Raw genomic sequence first — 26856 nt, forward strand, 5'->3', positions numbered from 1 at the left:
ATCTTTTCGGGGAGGAAGCCACCAGCTCAATTATTAGAGATAAAGGTCAAGTTAATTTCTTCCATTTAAATGGCAGAGACCAAGGCTTGGTAGCTGTGAAAATACAGTAGAGATTTAAGCACTTAACAACAGTACTCCAAGGAGCCAGAAGATGGAGTATGTACCTCAAAATTCAAGTCCAAACTGAATTCACAAATTGAAGTTAAAAAACCCAGACTCAAATTACACAAGACAAGATCTTAAGGCTTTGGGGGCCTCATGTAGATGAACCCTTTCATCAAAATACCTTTTATTATTGTAAGAAGGTGTGAATCTAAAAGCAGATAAACTCTATAGACTAAAATAAGATGTTATCCGCTTGGAGTTGAAGAGGATGGTGTATGTCTGATTTTACTGTTTGTCACTAGAGAATTGTTTATTATTTCTATTAAATGAACATCAAAATAAATGAGGCTCTGGAATTATTTTTAAAACCTAACCAAATTGGGATACATATTCTTTCAGTTTTATTGAGATATAGTTGACAAATAAAAACTGTATATAAGTACACAATGGGATGCTTTGATGTAAGCATACACTGTGAAATATTTACCAATCGAATGAATTAGCACATCTATCACCTCACACAGCCACCTTTTTTTTTTTGGTGGTAGAACTCATAAGGCCTTCTCTTAGCAAATCTCAAGAGTACAGCATAGTATTTATTATTAACTGTAGTCATCATGTTGTATATTAGATCCTCAAAAATTATTCACTTATAACTGAATGGGACACATAGGAAAATTTTTTCCTTTTTTGCAGTTATTTGGCTATTTAAAATTAGCTCCAAGAACAAGTAGCTAGACATAGAATAAAATGATCAAATACTACCTAGAAAATTAAGGATTTCCAGCCTTTTTAGAGTTGACAATGTGGTAACAAATAAATTAATAATGATTTACTTTTGTTTAGGTATTTTCACAACATTTTTAAAGATACTGAGTCACTATCCTGATAGTTTGAGGCTCAGCATATCACCATATTGCTTTTTAAAATATAGTCATCTCTTAACTCTGAGTCACTTTGAGATCTTGTTAAAATTTAGATATAGAATCTGACACAGTATGTTTGGAGATGATCCTGAGAACTTGAATCTTTGATGGATGGATTCCCTGTGTGGTTTCTCTTGTAGTAGTTTTAGAGAGGAACACAAGCCACACGCATTAGAAGACCACTAGAGGGCAGTGGCCATCCTTTAGAAACCATTCTTGAGTTAAGGGGGTTAGGGTTCAATAGAAATGTTAGGTTCCCTTCATTAGACTATTGGCTCTAGATGAGCAAAGTGTTATGGTTCTGGAGGAGGGGCAGGAAGGATTCTTCCTCACACTCTTCTCATGGCACCTCCAGGGTTTGTAAGGCCTGGAGGATCCTTAATGAGACTCTACACCTGGTGAGCTTTGCTGCATCATAGCACAACCATCTGAAAAGTGTGAGCATAGAAAACCCAGCTGGGGCTGGTATTTTGTATTGAGGCACTGGTTTGTGTTGGTAAACATAATCCCTTCCAGAATGATGACATGGTTTCTTAGTGAACAACAGATACTGATATTACAGACACTGTGCCCCTGACTTTTCTGTGGAATATGCTCTTCCCCCTAATGCCAGGAGATGGCAGAATGGAGACTGCAGTTAATATCTCTTGCTGCCCTCTTTAGTGACTACTAAAGGTAGCACTTTGTATGTGAAGATGCAGAGATGGGCAAGGGGAAATGTATATTTTTCTTTTTGAGCCACGTAAATTATTTTTGATGCCTGATTTTTTTTTCCCTCCAGCCTAATTTGTGCAGCTTTGTAAAACAATTTCATTCCCTGAATCACTGAATTATCCTTGTGAGCATTATATCCCAGTTCAACCTTATGTGTAATCATTCCCTTTGGTTCTTCTAATAGTTTGGAAAGCAGGGACTTTTTTGGCACTTAAATTTATTTTAAAAGCAGTTAAAGTTTCAAATCATGGTATCTTTTTTATATAAAGAGAATACATTTTCATTGTCAATGACTATAAATGAAGTGTTGAGAGGAACTGCTGAATTCTTCATGTGCTTTTAGATGGGGTGAAGACTAAAACCCTAACAGACACGCAGTTGTTTAACCTTGCTGAGAAGCTGGGGAAGGAGTGGTTAAAGATTGCTATTGCCAACCTGAAGCTGAATATTAGCGAAATCGATGCTATCCGGGAGAAGGAAGACAATGTTACGATCAGTAAGTTTAAGATGCTGAAGAAGTGGCAAGAAAAGGAGCAGAATAATGCCACAGCTCAGAATTTATGTAACTGCTTAAAAAATGTTGATTCAGTTGAAGTCCAAGATGTGCTGAGAGGTAAGCAGAAAATTATCTTAGTCATTTACTTGGGGTCAAGCTGTGTCTTTGCAAATAGCAAATTTATACTCTAGAAGGTGTTAGTCACGTCTAAGCTCAGGTTCAGAAGATTGCGCAAATGCTCTGCAGTAAGCATGTGGGTCATAATCTAAGTAAAGATGATTCACGTGTGGCATCAGAGGAAGCATTTGAATACCGTCTCAAGTGCTGGCTAGGTTTGTGACCAAGCAGATTTGTTTTTTTTTTTTAAATTGAAGTATACTTTATATATACAGTAAGGTACAGGTGTACAATGTAGTGTTTCACAATTTTTACAGGTTATATTCTATTTACAGTTATAAAATACTGGCTATATTCCCTGTGTTGTGTAATATATCTATGACTAAGCAAATTCCTTACCTCGCATAAAGCCTCTATATTCTCATCTGTCAAATGGATGTGAAACTCCCAATGTCCTAGGTCTCTTGTGAGAATGAAAAGAGATAATGCATATAAAACTCTAGGTTCAGGCAGTGAGACTCCGGCAGGAGTAGATAATGTCCTTTGTTGTCGTTCAGTTGCTCAGTTATGTCCGACTCTTGCAGACCCCATGAGCAGCTGCATGCCGGGCTTCCCTGTCTTTCACTGTCTTCTGGAGTCTGCTCAAACTCGTGTCCATTGATAATGTCCTTAACTGGAGACCTAACTGGAAGCCTTGAGCCTTCCAGACTTCCTGTGGTATTGACGCAGTGCTCCACTTGGTGGCACTAGTGAGCCTCCAGCAGCAAAGATGGGAACAGAGCGCTAAAGGGAGTTGTTTCTGGTCTCAGTCCAGAAAACCACAGGGTTCCTTCCTTTGTTTTGAAGCACTTCTTTTTTTTGTGGCTTGACTTAGCATATTGTTAGACCCGAGGTCAAACCAATTCACAACTTGGATTTTTATTAATATGTATTGTTACCATGATTAACAAATGCTGTGTTACTTCTCAGAAGCAAGTCAGAGAGAGGTTTTTATTTGGAATTCTATTCGGACTTTTTGTTCCTTAAAGAATGTAAAAGTGTGTCAGCCACCCCAAAAGCTTATATGAAAAGTTAAAGTCTGGGGTGACCGCCCAGGATGATGTCAGGTGTGGAGGGTGAACTTTCTGAACGCCCCCACCAGTTTGGATGCAAGAGCTGCAAGGCAATAGAAGAGCCAGTTTCAATATCAAATTTCTTTTTCTTGAATATGTTGAAATTATGTAAATCACTGAGGCCCACATGTGGAAATCTCCCTATTTGCATATAGGCACTTCTGCCTATCAACAGTACTGGCCTCTGCTGTGATAAGGAAACAATCATAGCCTTGTCCATCAAAGGAAGGTTTGGAAATCTGACCATCTCACAGATCCTGTAGAATGAGTGGTTGTTTTGTTTTTATCTGCTCTTGACTTCGCTAGACGCCTAACTTGGCGCCACATAAAGCTGAATAAGGATTTGTGACATTTTTTGGCAGTGAAATGGATCATAAAACCTTACTAGTCCAATTTGTCATTGAATAGGAGAAAAATCTTCAATAAGTTACAGACGAACAAAAAGCCAGAAATTTTCCAGTGTTTTCTGCCCTCCTGTAGTCAAAATATCTGGGTGATTGGCTGAATTTTGTGTCTTTATCAGGGCATTTTAGTGTCTTATAACTGCAGCCTTAAAAAATTGCACTGGTTTATCTTCATCTCAGGAAAACCCAGCCACTCTAGCAGTTCCTTTTTTAAACGGACAAGTGACTTTCTTTAAACGCATGTGCTCTTTCCCCACAACAATGAATCCCTGAATTCGTTTCTCTCCCTTGTTAGGCTTCTTACAGGAAACGTGAGGTTTGAAAGATGAGCTGGAAGAGGAAGCCTCAGGAACTCTGCCTTCAAAGACTGTCTCCGTGGTAATAAGGCACAGACTTCGGGACCTAGAGCTACACAGCCTGTGGAAGCAGCTCCTTTCATAGACCGCTTGCAGCTCACATTATTCAGGGGCAAAGGGAATGTGAAATATTTGGAAACCTTGAGGAAGGAAAAAAAACCTCTACAATATCAAGAATTTTTTTTTTGTACCTTCCACTCTCACCATCCCACCCGGCTTCCCCACCCAAACACATACACTTATAAAGGGTGCCTAAAATGACTCAACAGCAGTCAGGCGAGAAATGTGGTAATTTTCCTACTGGAGTCTGTGAACTATGAAATTCATATCAAGCGTTTGGAACATTTCTTTTTAGCAATTAAGTGGTGGAGTACTTAAATTGCACCAATTTCACTTAGCTTTTTTTCCTCGTGTCATTAATGATAAAGAGAGGTTCCTGTTCTTTTAGCTCCCATACAGTCAGATACCCATGTGCTGCCGGGTCCAGTATGTCTTTTTATGTGAGGTGTGATTTCCGTGTCTTATTACTAACCAGTCTGGCTGGTGGTCTGTTAAACCATTAAATCAATCATGTTACCTGGCCCAAGGGTCATTAGAAAGGATTAGAATCCTCTCCCCATCCGTGTTGGTGCAAACACTCGCAGGTGGTGGCCTCATCTCACTGGGGAAGTTCACCTGGGTCCATCGTCAGAGTCCCTGCAGATTTCGTCAACCTTCTGAAATCACCAAACACTGCATTTCTTGACCTTGACCCTGGATTGTTTACTTCTGGGAGGGTTGTGGGGGGCGGGCAGTGCGGGAATGCCACTTAGAAATGGCCTTAGTCAGGACCAAGGAACATTGTCATCTCTTCTCGAAGAGGACTTGCCCCAGGGAATCATGGGCCATATTGGCTCTTGTTAATGGGTGAAATCTTTGTTTTTTTAATATGTATAGATATTGTCGCTCTCCCAGAATCATGCGTGTGGTGATTAACATTTTGGGTATGTTTTGTTAACTTATTTGAAGAAACTATAAATTACCATTAGTCTCCTGTTGACAGTAGCTGGAGAGTAAATTCAATCTTAATGAATTAATCAGAGAAACATACTTTATAGCTTTGCCTGTGAAGAACAAATTCATTTTATAGGGAAGAACGTATTGATATTATTAATGATCAGGGATCCAGTGGAATTCAAATCAGTGTCACTTTATGAGTTTTTATTTTTAATTGCTCTATATTTCAGGAAACACATGGAGTTTTAACATTCAGAAGTGTAAAATACTTAAAGGTCTTGAATTTTTTAAGTGTTTATTATTTTTTAAGTTGTTTTCCAAAGAAAATCATAATTTCAGAGGTGCTTTGTATATAAGCTGGTTTCCTAACACTTTCCAGCCTTTTTCTTACAGTGGATAAAGGGAAGAACAATAAATATGCATCTGTACAGTGCAAATATGTCTTCTTTGTGTTATTATTTACTTACACATTACTTTTTAAAGCATGATCTTCCTTGATTGTTATTATCTTGGCTGTTCGGGCATTAGTTGGTTTTACTCCCAGACCCAGTTCTTGGAGTAAAGTTGAGTGAGGGTAAAGCAGGGGCAACTAACCCAGGAGTTTTCACAGATTCAGAAGCACCCCCACATCCCATAACCCTTCTCCCTCCAGGAATGACTCCAGGAATGAGTGTTCTCCCACCTGTGCATGGGAAGGTACGTTTATATTTAAAACCAGGTGTTTTCATAATGAGCTCCTTACCTGTGTGTCTCTGTAACAGGATTTTCCTGCACATTTGGGACATGTTTTGTTATTTTGGGGGGTGCTTTAGGGGACAGGCTTTCTCCCCTGCTTTGTCAAGTGGAAGTGTTTTCACTCCATTTTCTAAAGAGGACACCATCTTTGCTGAATTGAAGTGTGTTCTCATGAGGATGGTTGTTTTCAGCAGTTGGTCCAGCCTATTGCCATTGCTGGAAGTCCTCAGGGTGAAGCAGCCTGCTGCTTGCTGAAGGCAGAGATCCCGACTGCTGGGATTACATATCTTCCAGCCTACACACCGGGGTTTGAGCATTTCTGATAATGGTTCTGTGGCTGCTGCTACTTAACAGAGGCCCTGGGGTAGAATTCTGAGTGCAGAGTTCTGACATTCTTCCTGCTTTTTTTAACTGAGACCTCCAGCCTGGAGCCTCCAGAGGACTCATGCAATTTACTCCAATCATGTTGTAAATTCCTAGTTACGCAGCCTGGAGTTAGGCTGCCATCTTTATTCTGCAGAAGTCCATTCTTGCTGTGTGCTTTAACCTTTGACATGAGTTTCATTTTTAGAAGGGGGTCTTATCTGTGCATTTATAGCAGTGTTTTGTTTTCAAGCAAGTTGGGAAATCTAAAAGATGGTTTTGTGACATAAAAACTGCAGGGAGGGGCTTGGATGAGTTCCATGTTTTCTTTAGCTGGAGGAGCCTTTTGTGAAAGGAAGTCCACCTGGAAGCTGCATTGGTGAAACATTCGGAAGTGGCACTGCTCTGGTTTGGGGGGTTACTGAGGGCTGATGCAGGGTTGTTGAGGCGCCCTGCTGGACCCCTGACTGGCTCCTGGTGAGCAGTGTGTGAACCAACCATTGAGATGACTGCCATTGAGATGACTGGGTCTCTCGTAGCTTGTATCTATGACATCTTCAGTGGGAAATAACCCCATTTCCAGTTCACTGGTAATACTTCTGTGGCACATTGCTCCTGATGGACCACAGAATCCCAGACCATAGATATGTCAATTACTTAAATCATCCACCCAGAGCATGTGACAGCTGATGCTCCATCAGCCCGGGTTCTGGAAGAGAAGAGCAGAGCAGAGCCCCCAGCCTATCCACAGTGAGTCTGTTCCTCAAGCAAGAAATAGACCTTTGTTTTAAGCCAGGAATCCAAAACTAGGAAGAGCCTTGGTGACTTTTACGGGTGTTCTCCCATTCTGAGCAGGTATAATTGTTTTGAGCCAAGGGAACATATGCATTTTATAATTTTTTCGTGTGGTTGGAAATGATTTGATTTTTAAAAGACCTTCTTATTTATTCATAGATTAAAAATGAGAAACGTGGGAACTCATGAAAATTTGCCTTTTTCTCTCTACCATTTTTAAGTGCCAGGGCCTAAGTACACAAATACATGAGTGACACGACCTTTCCTGTACTTGCTTCTCTCACAGTGTAGTGAGGGAGAGAGAAGCATAAGTAACTTTGATGCTTTTTGCATGGTTATGATGACTTACTGTGACCTGAATTATTGTTTAGTTGCTAAGTTGTGTCTAGCTCTTTTGCGACCCTATGGACTGCAGCCCACCAGACTCCTCTGTCCATGGGATTTCCCAGGCAAGAATACTGGAGTGGGTTGCCATTTCCTTCTCCAGGGGATCTTCCTGACCCAGGGATCGAACCCATGTCTCCTGTGGCTTCTGCATTGCAGACAGATTCTTTACCACTGAGTGACCGGGGAAGCCTGTGACCTGATTATGAGAAGCAAAGGGTAAGGTTGCCAGCACAGGCCAGAACCAGGCTGCCTGGGCTCAGATCCCAGCGTTTACTACTTACTGAGTAAGCCTCTATGGTCCCTTGCTTTATTTCCTCATCCATAAAAAGGGGAAGGCAATGGCGCCTCCTCACAGGGTTTTTGAGAGGATTCTGTACATTTGTGGTATAAACACTTGTAGAAACACTCTTGGTACGTAGTAAGCGCTGAGTAAGCATTAGTCCTGTTGCTTCTAGAAAAAAGTTACTTGAGTGTATTGTCTCTGATATTACATTGATGTCATAATTTATACTCATAATTTTAATATCATACTAAAAGATACATACAAATAACTAAAAGTTGTGAGTTGTTCTGACCTAGTACATGTCAACCGAAAAGCTGATACAATTCAATTTTTGAAAAATATGGTTGGACTTTCTTCCTTATTTAAAAGTTTTCTCAGTCAGCTCAGACTGCTACAACAAAATACCACAGACTGAATGGCTTAAACAACAGAAGTGTGTTCCTCAAAGTTCTGGAAGTTGGGAAGTCCGAGATCAGGCTGCTGGTGGATTTGGTGTCTGGTGAAAATTTTCCCAGATTTGCAGCAGGTCACCTTATTACTGTGTCCTCACATTGGGGTTGGGGGAGACCTCTCCAAGTCTCTTTTTTTTTTAAATTTATTAACACAAGCCCCCCCCCCCCTTTTTTTTTCTTTTGCCACACTGCAAGTCACATGGGATCTTAATTCCCTGACTAGGGATCCAACCTGTGCCCTCTGCATTGGAAGGCGGAGTCTTAACCACTGGACCACTAGGGAAGTCCCTTCAGAGTCTCTTCTTGAAGTAAAGTGAAGTCGCTCAGTCGTGTCCAACTTTTGTGACCCCATGGACTGTAGCCTACCAAGCTCCTCTGTCCATGGGATTTTCCAGGCAATAGTACTGGAGTGGATTGCCGTTTCCTTCTCCAGGGGATCTTCCTGACCCAGGGATTGAACCCGGGTCTCCTGCATTGTAGACAGACGCTTTACCGTCTGAGCCACCAAGGGCACTAATCCCACTATGACCTAACCTCCTAAAGACCCCACCCCGATACCGTCACACTGGGGATCGGGGGTTCCATATGTGATGCAGACGTTCAGTCCATGGCAGTATTGTAGATGCACTTTGCCTTAAAACAGGAAGCCACAGTTATGTTAGCTGGAACCAACCGTTTAGTCCTCAAACAGGGACAATTGCGTGGCCCAGGTGACACAGCCACAGGGACTTCTGGCCTCTGTCCCTTCTGGCTTTAGACAAAGCTGGTGTTCTCCCCTTTTGACTCCCAGGCTTTCTTTCCCCATTAGGGTGTCTAAGGCCCTTGTGCATCTCTGAGTTGTAACACACCCACCTGTGGCTCTCTGGCCAGATCTCTCCGCAGAACTGACCCCTTTTCCCCAAAGCTCTGGGCCTTCAGTGGGGCCTCTGTCAGCTGTTTTTTTATGTTAATTCTCAGACTCAGTCGTTCTTATTTCCTTTTAAAAAAGTGATCTGTTATCAAATTTCTCTAATAGGCTAGATCCGAGGCCTATTTTTAGGGGGGCCCTCAGTCTTCCTAAGTTACCTTGTTCCCCACCCTCTGCTCTGAGAAGGCAGAACCCTGCTTGTTTGCCATCGTGTCTTGGCCAGACAGTCTCCTCTGCTTGAATGCCCCTAGTGGGCAACTGCCCTGGCAGGACAAGGCATCACTGAGGTCTTCAAGCAAATGATCTAACAATTTTAAAACCTTGATGTTGAGTGCAGACTAGAGGCCAGCACTGTACTGAGTCATTCAGTCCTCACAATAGCGCTGTGAAATAGGGCTACAGTTTCCTGAATTTCACAGATGAAAATAGTAGCAAAGAGCAAACCCATTTGGCCCATCACCAAACCTAAGGGCTAATAATCATAATCAAAAATTGCTTCTATTTATTGTGTACATATTACATGCCAGGTGCACTGGTAATGCTTTGAAGGAGTCGCTCCATGTAACCCTTGATCTGATCCTTTGAGGTAGGTTCTAGTATTATCTTCACTTTTTAGGGGTCATGTGCCACACAGCTTACAGGATCATAGTTCCCTGACCAGGGACTGAACTGGTAGCCCTGGCAGTGGAAGCACAGAGCCCTAACCATTGGACCACCAGAGAAGTCCCTATCTTCACTTTTTAGAAGAGAAAATGGGTAAGGAGAGGTTAGAACAACATGGTCACATCATACAAGTTGTAAATGGCAGACTAGGCTTAAATGAGAAAAACCAGAAAACTGGTCAAGTTTTGAAGTGAAGAATGGACTTTGTTGTAAAGATGTTTCTTGGGCTGGTAATGTTTTTGAAGGATATGTCATGGCAATTTCTGGAACCAAGGAGATACCTGTGATCCTTTGTATAAACCCAGTCTATAGCACAGTTGACAGTCTTGCCTGTCCTCATTTCCAGGCGCAGACAACCGGCCAGACAACCTTGCCATTCCAAGGAGGGGCTGGGATGGGATACGGGCAACTCAATGGTGCCAGTCCATCAAAGCCACTGAGCTCTTGCCATGATCAAAGCCAGCCACCCCAAACCTAGTACTCAGAGGCAAGAAACTCCTATCTGTGAATTACCTGCTAGCCATCCAAGCTTGAGGAGGAGTCCCTAAAGAAGAGGAGGCATGTGATGGGATCTTAGCTTGATGATTTCTATCCGATTGTACATCAATTTGGCGGGGGGAGACTCTGAAAAACGAGTACGTCTCTCCACAGGTGAGGACCTGGGGTGGCCATATACACTCCCCTCCCTGTTCACTGGGATACGAATTGAGTTCTGAGGGGAGGACTCACCTGAGAAAAGATAGGGGGGACAGGGGCGGACTCTGAATAGTCCATTCTTGATGGCCTTTTCATATTAAGGAGGAATGTGATTAACAGAGTTCGAAAATTACATGGTATTCCATCAGGTAAATCTTTTAAAATTCTCATTGTTTAAAGAATTAAAAAGCACATCTCTCAAGCCAGAGCAAGGCTATTATCCATGTGGTTTGGGCAGGAGTTCTATATAATTTAAAGCGAAGGGAGAGTTTTTCTTATTGTAATTTAGAAACAGTTCTCCCCTGAGAGACCAAGGGGTCACAAAAATTAGAATAATGTAACTAGAAAGCCTCTTAATGATGTTTTTCCCAGTTGGAGGATGTTATTATGTATTTGGCTAATGCACAGTATGTTACTGAGCTGTGGTTAATAGGGAAAAACATTTTTATGTGTTTTCGAGTCAGATGTTGAACAAAAATAATAAAGTATATACTCACAGGCTGTAACTTCACTCAAATGGCCTCAGAATTAAAATAGATCAGGCTTATGAGGCTCTCTTTAAAATATGAGATTAAAGGACTTCCCTGGTGGTCTAGTGTATCCCTGGTGGCTCAGAGGTTAAAGCATCTGCCTGCAAGGTGGGAGACCCGGGTTCAATCCCTGGGTCGGGAAGATCCCCTGGAGAAGGAAATGGCAACCCACTCCAGTATTCTTGCCTGGAGAATCCCATGGACGGAGGAGCCTGGTAGGTTACAGTCCACGGGGTCGCAAAGAGTCGGAGACGACTGAGCGACTTCACTTTCACTTTCTTCTTCTGGTGGTCTAGTGGTTAAGGATCTGCCTGCCAATGCATGGGACATGGGTTCGATCCCTGGGTCTGGAAAGATTCAGATTACATGCCACAGAGGAACTAAGCCCACACTCCCCAACTACTGAGCCTATGATCTACAACAGGAGAAGCCATGGCAAAGAGAAGCCTGTGCACTGCAGCTAGAGAATAGCCCCCGGTCACTTGCTGCAACTAGAGAAAACTCACGTAGAAACCAAGACCCAGCAGAGCCAATAAATAAATAATAAAATTTTTTAGAGATGTTACAAAAATAAAATATGGGATTAAAGGAACTAGTAAATGGGCAAGGATGTTGTGGCATTCTTTCCAAGGTGATGTTTTTCGAATTTCACCAGTTTTCCGTTTTCCCACAATGTGTATTTTAGCACTCAAAGCATTCCAATCACATTAGAAAAACAGAATTACTTTTTTTTTAATTCATCCATTTTATTTTTAGAACAACATAAGATATATCTCAAATCCACTTGGGCAATAAATATCTTAATAAATATAACATAAATAAATATAAATTAGTTCACACCCTTTCATTAACATAAAATTATATAAATAAATACTTTAAAATAAATTATGTTTGAGTGTTTGTTTCTACAAACACTTTGGTACTAAAATAGCTTATAATTCCTTACTCTTCTTTTAAAGCGGAAAAAAAAAGAAAATATGTTCTGTGAGGACATTTTCCCTCATCAATTTGCTCATCAAAACTTATAAAAATAACTTATGCCTAGTAAATATGAATAGACTTGATCAAAAGAATCATGTGGATAGAACAGTCACATTCTGCAAGTCTGGAGAGATGACTCATGGAAACAAGCATGAGAATTCTGTACCAGCTTCAGTAGGGACAGGTCCAGCCACCCCCTCCCCAGTTCTTAACCTATGCCCTATTACAATCTCTTTGGTTCCAATTGTTCTAAAAATGATTTTAAGGTTAGGAGAGACCTCAGCATTCTAGGAAGAACTCAGATAGCTCATCATTCTGTCGATGGTCACCGCACGAATTCTGAAGGCGTGAAGAAGGATGCAGAGCTTGACTTTTGTCTTGTAAAAATCCAGTTCTTTCAGGGAGGGTTTCTGTGGCACAGTCTCACTGTCGAAATTCAGGGCCTAGGAGAATAAATATTGAGCATGACATAGACGGTATTCCAAAATTAAAACGTTCATCTGTAAAAACGGGTGAAGCCAATACACGTCTCAGAGCCTGCAACCCACTCCCTCATTGCTTCTCCTAAACCCAACGCAAATCCACTCCCAGCCAGATGGGCAGGCAGAACCTGAGAGAAGAAGTGCTCATTATCCAAGCACATGGATCTTCAGTGAGCCCTGAAAAGACCCTGAAAGCTATTTAGAAAATCATCAGTGGGAGTTGCATTTTAGAAAGGAACAATTCTGTTAAGAGACATCTGCTGTGATATCCAATTAATTTTTGTTCGTTACATTAAGAAGCTATGTCCTTTTCAGAACAGGGAGGTGATGGATTGCTACTGATCGGAAACTGTCAGTATCAGACCTGCTGACTACAGATAGTCGTGTGAGAGTATATAAACCTGGCACTGGGTCTCCCAGTTTGAGCCCTTTAATTTGACAACACAACGCAAGACCATGTGCGTGCAGTTGCTCAGTTGTGTCCGACTCTTTGTGACCCCATGGACTCTAGCCCATCAGGCGCCTCTGTCCATGGGATTATCCAGGCAAGAATACTGGAGTGGGTAGCTATTGCCTCTACCAGGGGATCTTCCTGACTCAGGGATAGAACTTGGGTCTCCTGCATTGGCAGTCAGGTTCTTTACTGCTGCGCCACCTGGGAAGCCCATATATTTGCACAAGGATCAGCATTTTTGCTTGTACTTCCTCACAAAGAGCCTAAAAGAAATGTAGAGTGGGTCATCACCCCATTTCAGAGGGGAAGAAACTGAGGCACAGAGGTACAGAATGTTTGGGCCTAGTTGTCTGATTTCTGGTGGAACTGACTCCATTCTTGGTCCTGAAAATAAAATATCATCTACAACTGTCTAGATGGTAACATTCTTTGATACTTGCATGATGTTCACTGCTTTTCAAACAAGTAATTTAGCACCCCCCAAAAAAAATGAATGAAATAAAAATAAATTTCTTTTCAGATAATCATTCTTGACACTGTATTTATCCCATGCCCTGGTCACCACAGCAGCACCCTGCTCTTTCTTAAGTGGTTATTTCTATGTTTCATATTAGCATCCTGTGTTCTGGTTATTCAGGAAATTACAAAGCAAGTTCTTGTCTCTGAGTAACACTGTGGACGTCCCCAGGTGATAGGTCATTTCTCTCTTCCATCCACATTTTGGTTCCGGATGGGTCCTATCCAGGCACTAGACTAGTGTGTCTTTACTAACAGTATTTGCAGATATGCATGCTGGCCCCTGTCATGAACATCACAGAGGTTTTTGAGATGTGTGAGAAGATGAGTGTAGTGGAATCCCCTTTTGGAGGTTTAAATCCTACCTCTGCCATTTCCAAGCTGTGTGACCTCGGACAAGCGAACAACCCTCTAAGCATGGGATTCCTCCTTTCCACAGACCCCATGTGGTTGCCGTGGGGACAGCACACGTATGAACATCTTTGCCCAGAGCCTGGGGCACACCGCATGATCAACAAGCAGGAGGCTGCTTTCCTTCATGTGATCGGCTCATGTTGCCCTCTCACTAGAGGGCACCCTAGAGACTGTCTCCCCTACTATGTAGCTGGCTTTGAAGGGGGCATTTCAGGCCTCCCCGAATCCAGGAAGGGCTGACAGTAGAGCCCTTCATCAGGGACCCTGGCTGGCTGTCTCAGCATGAAGGATGGGAGGCCTTACCTGCATCAGCTCAGCAATAGCTGCCAGCATGTTCTGGTCTAGAAAGATTTGCCTCTTAGGATCCATCAGAAGCTTTGCATTCATGGCCTGGAACTCCACGTGGTACATCTTCAAGTCCTCATAGATACTTCTAAGGCACAGGGTCTGGGTGATACAACGAAGTGGGGAAGGAACCATTGAGATGGGCTAAAAACATCCCCCCCTACCCCAATGCTGCATTTGAAGAAAGATTCTTGTGTCTTACTGTCATAAAAGAGGTCTTTCCAGAAGCCAGACAATGCCCATTCTAGAAGAAAAAAATAATGAGATATCAATGATATGAATTCATAATATGAGCTGAAACCTTCAATTTTCTGACTTACAGTTATAAAAGAGGTCTCTCTGGAAGCCAGGCAACTCTCATTCTAGAGCAAAAAAAAAAAAAAATCACACATCAAAAAGATACTAATTTTTAATATAAATTTTTTGACTCCTCAAACATATCAAATTTTTTCACTGTGGTAAAAAACACATAAAATTTATCATCTTAACTATTTTAAAGTGTATAGTTCAGTAGTGTGATGTATATTTCACACTGTTGTAAAAAAACACATATTTTTACACATTTTTGTTTCAAATTGAACTTCTACAATGGGGCGTGTTGACATCCCATGAGGATAGAGCCCAGAAGCATGCACATTTTTGGAAGAAGATGAGGTCTGATGCACAGTCCTTAACCATGTTATAAGCTTTGGGAGGAAAATCCTCTATACCGTGGCTAATTCCAGTGGTAAACAGGCCTCCACTGTGCTGGTTTTATCTTTGGTGATATCTTCATGATCGATCTCCTCAGAAGTGCAGGAGTAAAATTCTAGGGTTTGTCTGGCCTGTAAAATATATAAAAAAAAACTCAGCTTATGATATTAATAAGGCACCAGGCTCCCCATAATGCTGGCACCAAAGCAAGAGTTGGCTGCCTTTGACCGCCATCTCTGACCTGTAGAAAATTCAAGGTCTTCATAAGACCAAAGAAACAGGTCATTGACACTCTCTCCCACTCCCTCCTCTCCTTTTGCTTATGACATGTTTCTCCTGATGATATGTTTCTCCGTTATGTAAATACTACAAATCATTTCAACAGGCTGTGCTAATCAGCCTCTACACCATGCTGGGACACTTGCTTCTGGTGAAAACAGTTTTTTTTCCTTTTGGCAAAGCATCTGTGTTTTATGAATATCTTTTTCAAATATAGCTTCTAGAGGGGGATTGTTAAGGTCACCACTTGACGGATATAACAAACATGCAACCATGAAAACAAGTGGAGATTTAATGTGTGGTATATACACACACACATCATCTTACAAGCATGCTGAACATACTTATGAAATTTAGCTTAAGAAGTCAATGATTTGTTGATTGAAGATCGAGATCATTTTTCCATTCAACAAGCCTGATATATGCTATGCTAGGTACTAAGGAATGTGACAAAGAAGGGGACTGTATTATTCCCGCCAGGATTCCCAGTTCAGCTGTGGAGACAGGCCAGTGCCCAAATGACCAGGGGACATGCCAGCAGGTGAGAAGGGCTGAGTTGAAGGGTCAGAAGGCTCTGAGAAGGGCGTGGAAAGAGATGAAAAGGTTCCCCAGAGATGGGACATCCTCAGAGGAGGGGGATCGTCAGGCAGAGGGAACAGCATGGGCCATGAAACAAAGCTTGAGAGTACAGGACACGTGTGGGCAACAAGTAGCAAAGCTTTCGACCCTGTCTGCTGTAGGAAGAAAAATGCCCCCGCCAGAGATATCCACCTCCCAATCCCTAGAACCTGAGACTGTGTCACGTTATGTGGCAAAGGGGAATTAAGGTTGCAGATGAAATTAAGGTTGCTAATCAGCTGACATTGAAATAGATTATCCTGGAGTGTCTGGGTGGGTCTAGTGTAATCTCTGGGTCCTTGTAAATGGAAGAGAGAGGGTGGAGAGTCAAGGTCAGAGAGATGAAGCACGAGAAAGACTCATTTGTTGGCTTTGAGGATGGAAGGGGGCCACCAAGGAATGGGGGCTGCTTCTAGATGCTGGCAAAGGCAAGAAAATGAATTCTTCTCTAGAGTCTCCAGAAAGAGATACAGTTCTGCTGACACCTTAATTTTAGACTAGTGAGACCCGTTTCAGATTTCTGACCTCCAGGGCTATATGATAATAAGTTTGTGTTGCTTAAAGCCATTAAGTTTGTGGTAATTTGTTACAGCAGCAATACAAAATGAATACACTGCTCCTGGAGGCCTGAGCAGGTTGTAAAAAGTTAGATTTGCAACTACACTGCAACAATAAAAAGAAAAAAAACTCCAAATAAGACAATAGTTTTATTTCTGTGATAATTGCGTTCCTTTGGGCTGCAGTCCATGGGGTCGCTAAGAGTCGGACACGACCGAGCTACTTCACTTTCACTTTTCACTTTTATGCGTTGGAGAAGGAAATGGCAACCCACTCCAGTGTTCTTGCCTGGAGAATCCCAGGGACGGGGCAGCCAGGGGGCTGCCGTCTATGGGGTCATACAGAGTCAGACACAACTAAAGCGACTCAGCAGCAGCAGCAGCAGCATTCCAAAATGAAACAGTAACTATCTATTATTATGGCATTGTTAAAAAAGATGAATCTATGAAATAGTGCCTGGCATACAGTAGGCACTCAACAAGTACTTTTTAAATGAAGAAATGAATAAATAGAGCAATATATATATATATATATATATATGAAATGTGGGTCCAACTGTTATAGTTCTTCAAATATTTTCAGGAGAAGCTAGAAATCTGGATTCTTATATGAAAGGTCTACTTTTTCAATGACGCCAAACTCAAAAATTAAAATAAAATATAAAAGACACTGACCAAACTTTACAGATCTGTGGGCTGGATACGGCCTCTGAATCACATGCATTTGCTACCTCTGTTTTCTCTACAAGTAGCCAGCTGATTTGTTCTGGCAAATTTGACACATGAATCATACTAAAAAATCAAATTGAGTTCTGTGATCTTCTGACCTTTGGTGCTGCCTCAGGGAGTAGAAGAGTCAAATTTTTCACATGAAGTATCTATTTAAATCAGAGCTCCTAAATTTTACCCATATCATACTTTTCTTTAGGAATCAAAGGACTTATCTCTGTAGTTTTCACTTGGTGAGCTGCCTTTTTAATTAAGATGGATTGAACTGTAAGGAACAGCAGTCAGCTCATTATAAAAGGTTGGAGGTGGGGAGAGTTCGTTAAGGAGAACTTGTGGCACTGAGCTTACTTTAAGATATTCATAAAGCAACAAGCTAGAAATATTCAAGAAAGATTTTCTAGAGAGCAGGAAGGTCAAAGGACATCTTTTAAAATATCAGTTGAGGCTGTTGCAGCCAAAGCAATAGATGTTGGAAAGTTTTTAAAGGAAGAAGAAGAAACACTTTTTGCATTAAAATATGAAAGCTAAAAAAAATGACTGAAGCTTTAAATAAAATTAGATAACTCGCCCCCTAGAAAAGGAAGCCTGGACATGCACTGTCATAAGCCCCCTGAAATGTGTTACTCTAACAACAAACAGCCATCAGACTGGAAGCTGGCGAGGACTGTGTGGGGCAGGGCCGATTCATCTTTGTAGCCCCCGGAGCACAGAGGCCGCCCCTAATAACAGTTTCCTGGATTGATACGTTGTCAGAGGAAGAGTGTGGGCTTGACACAATTCCATCTCTGTTGGCAGGCTACAGGGAACACTGTAAATATCCACTTTCCTCTGTGTAGGCACAGCCAAAACGAATGCCATTGTAATTTATGACCTCTCCTGCCTTCTCTGGAGACACAATTTCATTGAGACTCTTTAGCTAATAGTTGGGCCATTTGTAAAGTTCCCTCTTTCTCTCTTGACAGCTCCTGATTAACTTCCACAATTTCCCTGCAGTTCCTTCAGGTGACCAGGAGTTCAGAGATGTCCCTTAACTAGAGAGACTGCAGTGGGAACAAGGACAATGAAAAGCTCACCTTCTGTAGCGTGTTGCTGACAGCCCTCAGCAGGTTTTGGGAGTAGTCGAGGCAGCTCCTTCCTGGGCTTGCTGTGGTGGTGGGGAGGCTCCTGCCCAAACTGAGGTGGGGCAGGTGGTGGAGGAGAACCAGGGTGGATATGAGGAGGAGGCCTGCAAGGGAATCCAGGGGAAGAATGAGCAGGCTGGCCTCCACCTTCCATCTCTTCTGGCCATGTCCACCCATCTCCTTCTGGGCACCAACCTCCCACTGATCTTCTTTCAGCAACTGAGAGATGATGAATTAAGCTCTTGAAGGTCAGTGCTCTGTTCTAGGGTTGGAAACCAACTCACAGACACTATCACCTTGTGAGTTCAGACCAGGGTGCAAGGCAGAGTTCACCCAGAAAAAGTCTCCATTTCAGGAGGAGGGAAAGTGAGGTCAGGTGGGGAAGCCACCCAGTGTTTTGGAAACAGTGGGTAGACACAGCCTTGCTTTGAAGCCGACTGGCTGGGATCTGTCCTCTTAATGGTGTCGCCAAGGGAGCCTGGGCAAGAAATTATCCTGCGGGGCCTCAGTTTCTCATCTGTAAAGCGGGCATAATACTTAGCGCCTGGGGCTGTTCCACGGTTAAAAGAGAGGATGTCTTATAGGGCGCAGGATAAGCCCGCAGTGTCTCCCTGCGTCCTTCCTCCTCTGCACGAGATTGCGGTCTTCCAGTCTCCACGTAGCCCATCCCAAGTTTCTGCCTCCCGGCTGCGGTCCCCCAACCAGAGCGCTAGGCTGGTTACTCACTGCGAAGCGGGCACATGCTGAGCGGAGCGGCGGGGACGCGGAACCGAGCCGGCAGTTGGACGCAGACCGGTGCACGCGGCAGGTGAGGGTGGTGGTTGGGAGGCCAAACCAGGGGTCACATTTTTATAATTGCCCGAGGCGCGGCAGGACTTTCCCGGGACTCTGATCTCTTGCTTGCTTTCTCTCTCTGTCTCTCTCTACATCAGCTTCTCGATGACACGTGGAGTCTAGCCCGCGGGACTGGAGCGCTTTCGGATTAACTCCCCGTGCGCCCGGCCGCAGTCGTTCCGGGACGGCCCCGCCGCCTCCGGCCTGGGCCAAAACGAAAGTGAAATTCGGCGCAGCGTCGCGGCGCAGGGTCCCCGGGCAAGCCCGACCCCTGGCTCGCCCCCCTCGGACGCCCCCCGCCCCCAGCTACCCAGCCCTGGCCCCGCCGCCCCGCAGCGCCCCCTCCCGACGGAACACCGAGTAAGGCCACCCCCTGTCCACCCAAATCTAGGATGAGATCGGACCTCTCGCCTAGTTCTGGAGGAGAGTAGGCAAATCATTCAATTATCATTCATTTTTTTCATATAGTCCACGGTGTGCCAGGGTGACACCGAGGGGCATCCAGCAGTGAACTGGTCACTTTCGGCTCACTCCCACACCAAATCTGACTCAATGTGTTTTATTCCTGGGTACCATCTAAAATACAAAAAGGGATGAAACCAGACTGGCTATGCAATAACTACTCTTAGAAAATCCAGTTTCTTACAGTGTCCAGGAGAGAATCGTTAGAGTTTAGTGGGATGGATGTACAGAGTCCTGGGAGGAGAGGTCGGAGAAACGTCATCAAGGAGCATGCAATTGAGGAGGCAGCAAAAGCGCCCAGAAGGAGGGAGCTGCGACTTGATTGTTGACAGGTGAGTAGACATTAGACCGCTGCGGGTGAAAATGGGATGCAAGTTCTAGGTCGAGGGAACAGGGCTCAGATACACGGTTGGGGAAGGTAAAGGAAGGGGGTGATCTAGCAGTCCTGTACGGGGTGTGAGGTTGGAAAGGGTGAGGGTGCTGTGCTGTGGGGGTAGTAGGGTCCCTGCTGGGAAGTGTGCATTCTTCTGAGAATAGTGGGACGCAGTCTAGGGTTTTAGGCAGGAGATGCGGTTGCATTTGCATGATGGGAAAATCAGCAGTAGTGTGGACGATGGGGGCTTCCCTGGTGGCTCAAAGGTAAAAAATATGCCTGCAGTGGAGGAAACCTGGGTTCAATCCCTGGGTTGGGAAGATCCCTTGGAGGAGGAGGGCATGGCAACCCACTCCAGTATTCTTGCCTGGAGAATTCCATGGACAGAGGAGCCTGGTGGGCTACAGTCCATAGGGTCACAAAGAGTCAGACATAACTGAGTGACTAACACATACATACACACGGGGGATGGGTCCCAGGGGTCAGGAGTGGAGGGCATGACCAAGCCCTATTCAGATTGGAGCCTCAAGGGTGGGCAATGGAATCCTCAGGGTGGGGAGGGACTAAGACTTGGTAACTCCTCAGGTGAGCAGGATAGGAAGGTGCTGAGGATGGCTGAAGAGAGGTTGTTCTGGTTCCTGTGCAGGGGTTACTGTAAGAGGGGAGTGAGTTTGGAGGAGACACTGAGAAGTTCCATTTTGGATGTGTTGGGTTTGAGGTTCCTGTGGGACTTTTCAGTTCACTCATTTCTACCATGAGCGTTAGTCACCCTGGGTATGTATGAAAGGGAAGGGTGTGTTTGATCATCCACTCAGAGCCTCCAATGGATCTGACTGCACTATGGCCCCAGGACTTCAGTGTCCAGTGTCCACCTTTAGGCAGATGCACTCATCTTGTAGAGGGATAAGCCTTCTGGAGTACAGGAGAGAAGAGTGGCGCTTCCTCTGGAACCCTGTTGAAGTCTGGATGGATGAGGTCATAGTAAGCCTTGAGATGTTATCGTGAATGCAAGGCAGGGCCAACCTTTACTAAAGATGTGGTGATGAAACCAATTAGGAGAAAGCTGTGTTAACCCCTTCTCTGATTCCAGCTCTCTCTTCTGTTGGTATCAGTCCCCTTAGTAGATCATCTGCTATGAGATACTCACCATAGGGACTTTTAGATGTAAAATGAGACCAACAGTTGATCTCTAAGGCTCCTTCCAATGCTGTGGTCTTTGAATTACCCCTTGGGGATAGAGAGCAATGGATTGTCAGAAACAGTTGCATCTGCAGGTTGTGTGAAGCAAATAAGGGGTACTGAGCTGTACTGTTGCCATAGGGATTTAGGATGGAGTTATGTGTACTTAAAGTCACCCACTCCAGTGTTCTTGCCTGGGGAATCCCAGGGACGGTGGAGCCTGGTGGGCTGCTGTCTATGGGGTCGCACAGAGTCGGACACGACTGAAGCGACTTAGCAGCAGCAGCAGCAGCAGCAAAGTCAAAATGAAGTCAAGTTTAGCTGAGCCATTTCTCCCTTGGAAGGGCTGTCTCCTATGAAAAAGAATTTCTGCAGTATAAATGAACATCAGGCCTATGCTCAGAATGGATTCTTGGCCACCAGACATGATTTCTAACCTGTACTTTAGTGAAACAGTTCTCTGATGTGCTGCACATTCTGTAGCCAAGATAAAAGGACAGACTTCTTCTGAGATAACATTAATGTTCTATAAGAGACATTCTTTGGCCATGATCGCAATTACATGGTGTCTAGCACTATATTGGATGTCTTGGCCAATGAGATAAGGAAAGAAAAAGAAATGAGAGATTTAAAATTGGAAAGTGAAAAAAAAATAATAAATAAAATAAAATAAAATTGGAAAGTAAAAGACAAAACTCTCATTATTTACAGTTGATATATAAAAAAGCAACAGAAAGAATAGATCAAATACTAAACTAATAAGAGAATTAATCTGTATGAACTCTATCTATAAATTTCATTGGATACAAATACTAACTTTCAAAAATCAACCAAATTTCTCTACATCTGTAACAACCTTTTAGAAAATATAATAAAAATAATGTACCAGATAATAAATAGACAGTAATAAAAAGAAGATACCATTCACAATAGCAGCCAAACTATAAAGTAACTGCCTGTTGATGGGGAAGCAGTACAGTGGTTAAGAATATGGACTTTAAACTGTTTGAATCCAGGTTCTGCTAGTTACATGTGTTCTTGTGCAAATTACTTATCTGTCTGAGCTCAGTTTCCTTATCTGAAAAATGATGATAATAAAGGTACTGTAGGGTGGTTGTGATTATTACATGAGTTAATGTAAGCATAAAATCACCATTGGGGAAAATTCAGTCAAGAACATAGAGTGATTTAATTTAAATGGAAACACATAACCTTGGGTGGAAGATCTTAAGATATAAATAAATAGCTCAAGTCTCTTTTAGTTAATTCACATATTCAATGCAATCCCAAAACAAATTACAAATAATTTTTCTGAGGAACTTAATAATAAGCCTAATCACAGTACTCTAGCTTTGGGGCTTCCCTGGTGGCTCAGAGGTTAAAGTGTCTGCCTCTAATGTGGGAGACCTGGGTTCGATCCCTGGGTCAGGAAGATCCCCTGGAGAAGGAAATGACAACCCACTCCAGTATTCTTGCCTGGAGAATCCCACGGACGGAGGAGCCTGGTGGGCTACAGTCCATGGGGTTGCAAAGAGTCGGACACGACTGAGCGACTTAACTTTCACTAACTTTCAAAATATATAAGAATAAAAGCCCATGAATATCTAAGTTAAACCTGTAAAGAAATAATAGAGATAGGCAAATAGTCCTACCAGATATAAAGATATAGTTCAGAGCAATAGTAATAAAAATAACATTTGGCAATAAGACAGTCAAATGCACCTTTCAAACAAAATAGAAAATTATAGACAGACTCGTATGTATGTATATTTAGTATAAAGGTATGATGGCACTTAGATCAATCAGGGAAGCATGGATTGTTTAGTAGAAAATTTTATCATACAGAAGTGGAGCCACTTAGAAGTAGGTTAAAGACTAAATGTGAAAAGTAAAATTATTACAGTAGTAGAAGAAAATGTAGGACACTATCTTCATCATTCAAGAGTGGGAAGGACTTCTTAAAAAAATAGGAAAGCCCCAAGTCGTAAGTGAAATACTCAAATATTTGATTACATAAAATTAAAAATTTCTGTAGTATGATTTCCTGTTAACTATGGACAAAGTTAAGAGATAGCTGACAGACTGGGAGAAAATATTGTGCAATGTCTAAAACCAACAGGAAAGTATAGAAGGTACAGAGGTACAGAAGACTAAAAGTCAGTAAGAAAAAGAAACCCCAGTGACGATGGGCAAAACTTATGAACAGGCAGCAATATACAGAAAGGAAACCTCAAAGGCTAACCAGCATCATGAGATGCTCAAATATAGTATAATCTGAAAACTACAACAGTAAAGAAGAAGAATATATCACTTTGACCTTTTAGACCACCAAAAAAAAAATGAGTACATTGGACACTGACAAGTGTTGGTGAAAATGTAGGATCCTAGGTTCTTTTATATAATGCAAGTAGACTGATGCAGCTATACTGGAGGGCATTTTGGCGTCTGGCTTCAGTTGGATTAAGTATATGCATACCTGATTATCCAGTGTTTGCATACCTGATTATCCAGTGTTCTAGCTTGGGTATACATCCTAAAGAAATATAGATCCCAAGGTCCATAAAAGGGCATGTATGAAGATGTTCATACATGTTAAGTCATTGGTTGTAGTGGTGGGAGTTGGAGACCATCTAGCTGCCCACCAGTGGGGAAATGAATAAATAGAATGTGAGGGATCCACTTCCTGGAGTATTCTGCAACATTTAGAAGCAGTGGACTAGATGTATACACATCAATATGAGTATATCTTTAAAACATGATACTAGGTAAAAACGTAAAGATAAAACCAGAATAAGATCTGTGTATAATACTAGACACAGACAGTTAAACCTCTTGCAGTCAGGTTTGTTTAGGAATACAAAAAAATTGGATTTTAGAAAAAGAAAAGGCAGCATCTCATGATTGAACACAATATTTCTGCAGCCAAATGTAGGAATGGGTTACATTAAGTGGATAAAGGCTACAAATAACCTCATGTCCCATGCATCAGATTTTACTAAGTGAGTTTAAGGAAAAACTTTTGGGGTCCAGAGCTGTGAGGTTTCAGAATTGTGGATAAGCAATTGCAGACTTGTGTTTACTGTAATGAGAAGAATATATTCAAAATGGTACATGTTATACAAGGACACTTGCAAACAAATGAAATGTGTTAAACACATTAGGATAGATCCCACTGAGGAGTGATGGGATGAGGAATGGGGATAAAAAATATATATAAATATAAGTATGTGTGTGTGTGTTAGTCTCTCTGTCGACCTTTGCAACCCCATAGATTGTAGCCTGCCAGGCTTCTCGGTCCATGGAATTTTCCAGGCAAGAATACTGGAGTGGGTTGTTTGCAAACTTTAATTGTAGTTTGGTATACTCAGATAGTTTTTCTATTAGTCATTCTTTTCCCATTGAGTTTGAGCAGTGGACCAATCTGAGATCTCATCTAATAGATCCATCACTGGTAATCAGAGGTCTTTTCAGATATTTGGCAGAATGTTTTAAGGTCTTGTATCACTGTTTCTCAGCTGGACGTGGTCTTGTTCCCCAGAGGACGTTTGGCAATGTCTGGAACAGTTTTTGGTTGTTATAATGGGGACAGGGATTGCTACTGGCATCTAGTGGGTGGGGAAATGATGCCACGTGCTACTCAACATCCTATAGTACACAGGATGGCTTCTCCCACCCCCAAACTGAAATAAGTTACACTGTCCAAATTTATCAGTAGTGCGGGATACCTGCAGCTGTACCAAAAAATCAGTAGTTGCTCAGACTACCTGCCTTTGTTGTTATTCTCCTTAGAAGACAATTTCACAGTCATAGACTCTGAACTGAAGACTTAGCACTGTATCTTTGGTGCCATGATTTAGAGTAGCATTCCATTCTTGGAAGAAGTGAGGTTCCAAAGAGGTTTGTGATCTGTGTGTCAATGTGAATCTGTAAGTAGGTATTGTAAACATAACATAGTGAGGACTCTGCTGTTAGTTTTCCTGCAGTTCTATTCTATAGGGATCATTGAATTTGACCATAAATCAGCTGGTGTTCTCACGCCCCACCTGACAGAGTGGGGTTCAGTACAGCTCTGCTCCTGAAAGGTGACCTGTCAGGGTAAGAAGCAGAGTCTTATATTCCTGTTATGTGCCAAAGAATTGATGCTTTTGAACTGAGGTGTTGGAGAAGACTCTTGAGAGTCCCTTGGACTGCAAGGAGATCCAACCAGTCAATCCTAGAGGAAATCAGTCCTAAATATTCATTGGAGGGACTGATGCTGAAGCTGAAGCTCCAATACTTTGGCCACCTGATGTGAAGAACTGACTCATTGGAAAAGACGATGATGCTGGGAAAGATTGAAGGCAGGAGGAGAAGGGGGATGACAGAGGATGAGATGGTTTGGCATCACTGACTCGATGGATATGAGTTTGAGCAACCTCTGGGAGTTGGTGATGGACAGGGAAGCCTGGTGTTCTGCAGTCCATGGGTCACAAAGAGTCTGACACGACTGAGCGACTGAACTGAACTGAACTGAATAGACAAGCCTCAGGCATGACATGTTAATGAGGCTGGTTCTATGGAGCAATTTTGTTTTGGCAGTGAAGTGTTTTAGCAGCAGGGAGAAAAGTAGTGAGCTGAGCCAGAAAGACTGACTTTGCATCTACGATCAGAAGACCTTAATTCTAGCTGCCTTCTGCTACTTGGTAGCTGTATAAACTAAGACAGGCCACTGCCTTTCCTAATTTTCATATCTGCAAAATGGAGATGGTAATGCCTGGTTGCCTAGTTTAGTCATGCGGATCATATTATATAATCAATCACCAGGTAAGTATTTGTAAAGTTGAAGAGAGTCATCACTATGAAATACCACTACACAGTGACAGGAGTAGTTAAGATTTTTGGATTAAGACACAGGGTCACTAGTTTCTTCCACAGCTGCCTCTTGGCAGTCGTTTAAATGTTAAGTGGCAACTTCCCAATGAGGGGAAAGGGGAGTCCTAAACGTTCATAGTATTGTTTCTATAGGCAACATTTATATGTTATCATACTGTCTTAAATAACCTCAAAAATACTGACAGTGGTCTTCAAGAAAAAATTTCCAGGAAAGATGTTATTATTGCTCATTGGTGCTCCAGAATAAAGGTTTTTATGAATATTGTTGCAAATTTTTCTGCATCTTGAGACAGTTTAACAAACAAACAAGCAAAAATGATATGGCTCCTGGCCATCACAGCCTCATGCCTAATGAGATCACCTGATGCTTAGACATTAAAAAGAAAAATATGATAAATTTGATTATATAAAGAACAAACATTTCTACAACAAAAGGATACCATAGATAACATTTAAAGACAAATAATAACCTAGAAAAAAAAACATTTGCAACAGTATGTGACAGATCAAGGGCTCATCTCCTTAGTATATGAATATGAATATTAAAAAGAAAAAAGTCAACAATCCAATAAAAAATGGGCAAAGAATATGAATAGACATTTTGAAGAAAGATATAAATTACTTAGAAACATATGACAAATAGCTGCACTTAAAATTAGATAAATGCAAATTAAAATGATTAGATATGGTTTTTAGCCTCACACTTCACAAAACTAAAAAGTTTGATGATTTATAGGTATGTTGAAATTGGTTGCCATATTATGTTGGAGGGAGTGTAATCTAGTGCAATCTATTGGAAGCGTTAGTTGGCCATAGCTATTAAAATTAAAAAAAATACATATATACTTTTTCTCAGCATTTCTATGTCCAAGAATTTATCCTATACACTATTTGCACATATTAGAGAAGG

The 26856-nt window shown here is 42.2% G+C and overlaps 2 protein-coding genes across 2 annotated transcripts in view; one reads left to right on the forward strand and one right to left on the reverse strand.

Moving 5' to 3' along the window:
* LOC113898048 overlaps positions 1 to 5663 on the forward strand; it is a 42207-nt gene extending 36544 nt beyond the window's left edge. Inside the window, exons 17-18 of the mRNA XM_027550851.1 lie at positions 2089 to 2358; positions 4170 to 5663. Coding sequence (XP_027406652.1) covers positions 2089 to 2358; positions 4170 to 4189 — 290 coding nt within the window. The 3' untranslated portion in view covers positions 4190 to 5663. The remainder of the gene's footprint in view (positions 1 to 2088; positions 2359 to 4169) is intronic.
* A 6105-nt stretch (positions 5664 to 11768) lies between these two features.
* IL12A (interleukin 12A) lies at positions 11769 to 19688 on the reverse strand. The gene is made up of 7 exons (XM_027542487.1): positions 18953 to 19688; positions 18179 to 18330; positions 14940 to 15053; positions 14550 to 14591; positions 14432 to 14473; positions 14188 to 14331; positions 11769 to 12461 (listed from the first exon to the last, which is right to left on the reverse strand). Exons 1-7 carry the CDS (start codon positions 18966 to 18968, stop codon positions 12306 to 12308), a joined length of 666 nt encoding a protein of 221 aa, XP_027398288.1. The 5' UTR covers positions 18969 to 19688; the 3' UTR covers positions 11769 to 12305.
* Between the last annotated feature and the right edge of the window lie 7168 nt (positions 19689 to 26856).

Source organism: Bos indicus x Bos taurus, chromosome 1 (assembly GCF_003369695.1).
Source record: "Bos indicus x Bos taurus breed Angus x Brahman F1 hybrid chromosome 1, Bos_hybrid_MaternalHap_v2.0, whole genome shotgun sequence".
NCBI lineage: Eukaryota > Metazoa > Chordata > Mammalia > Artiodactyla > Bovidae > Bos > Bos indicus x Bos taurus.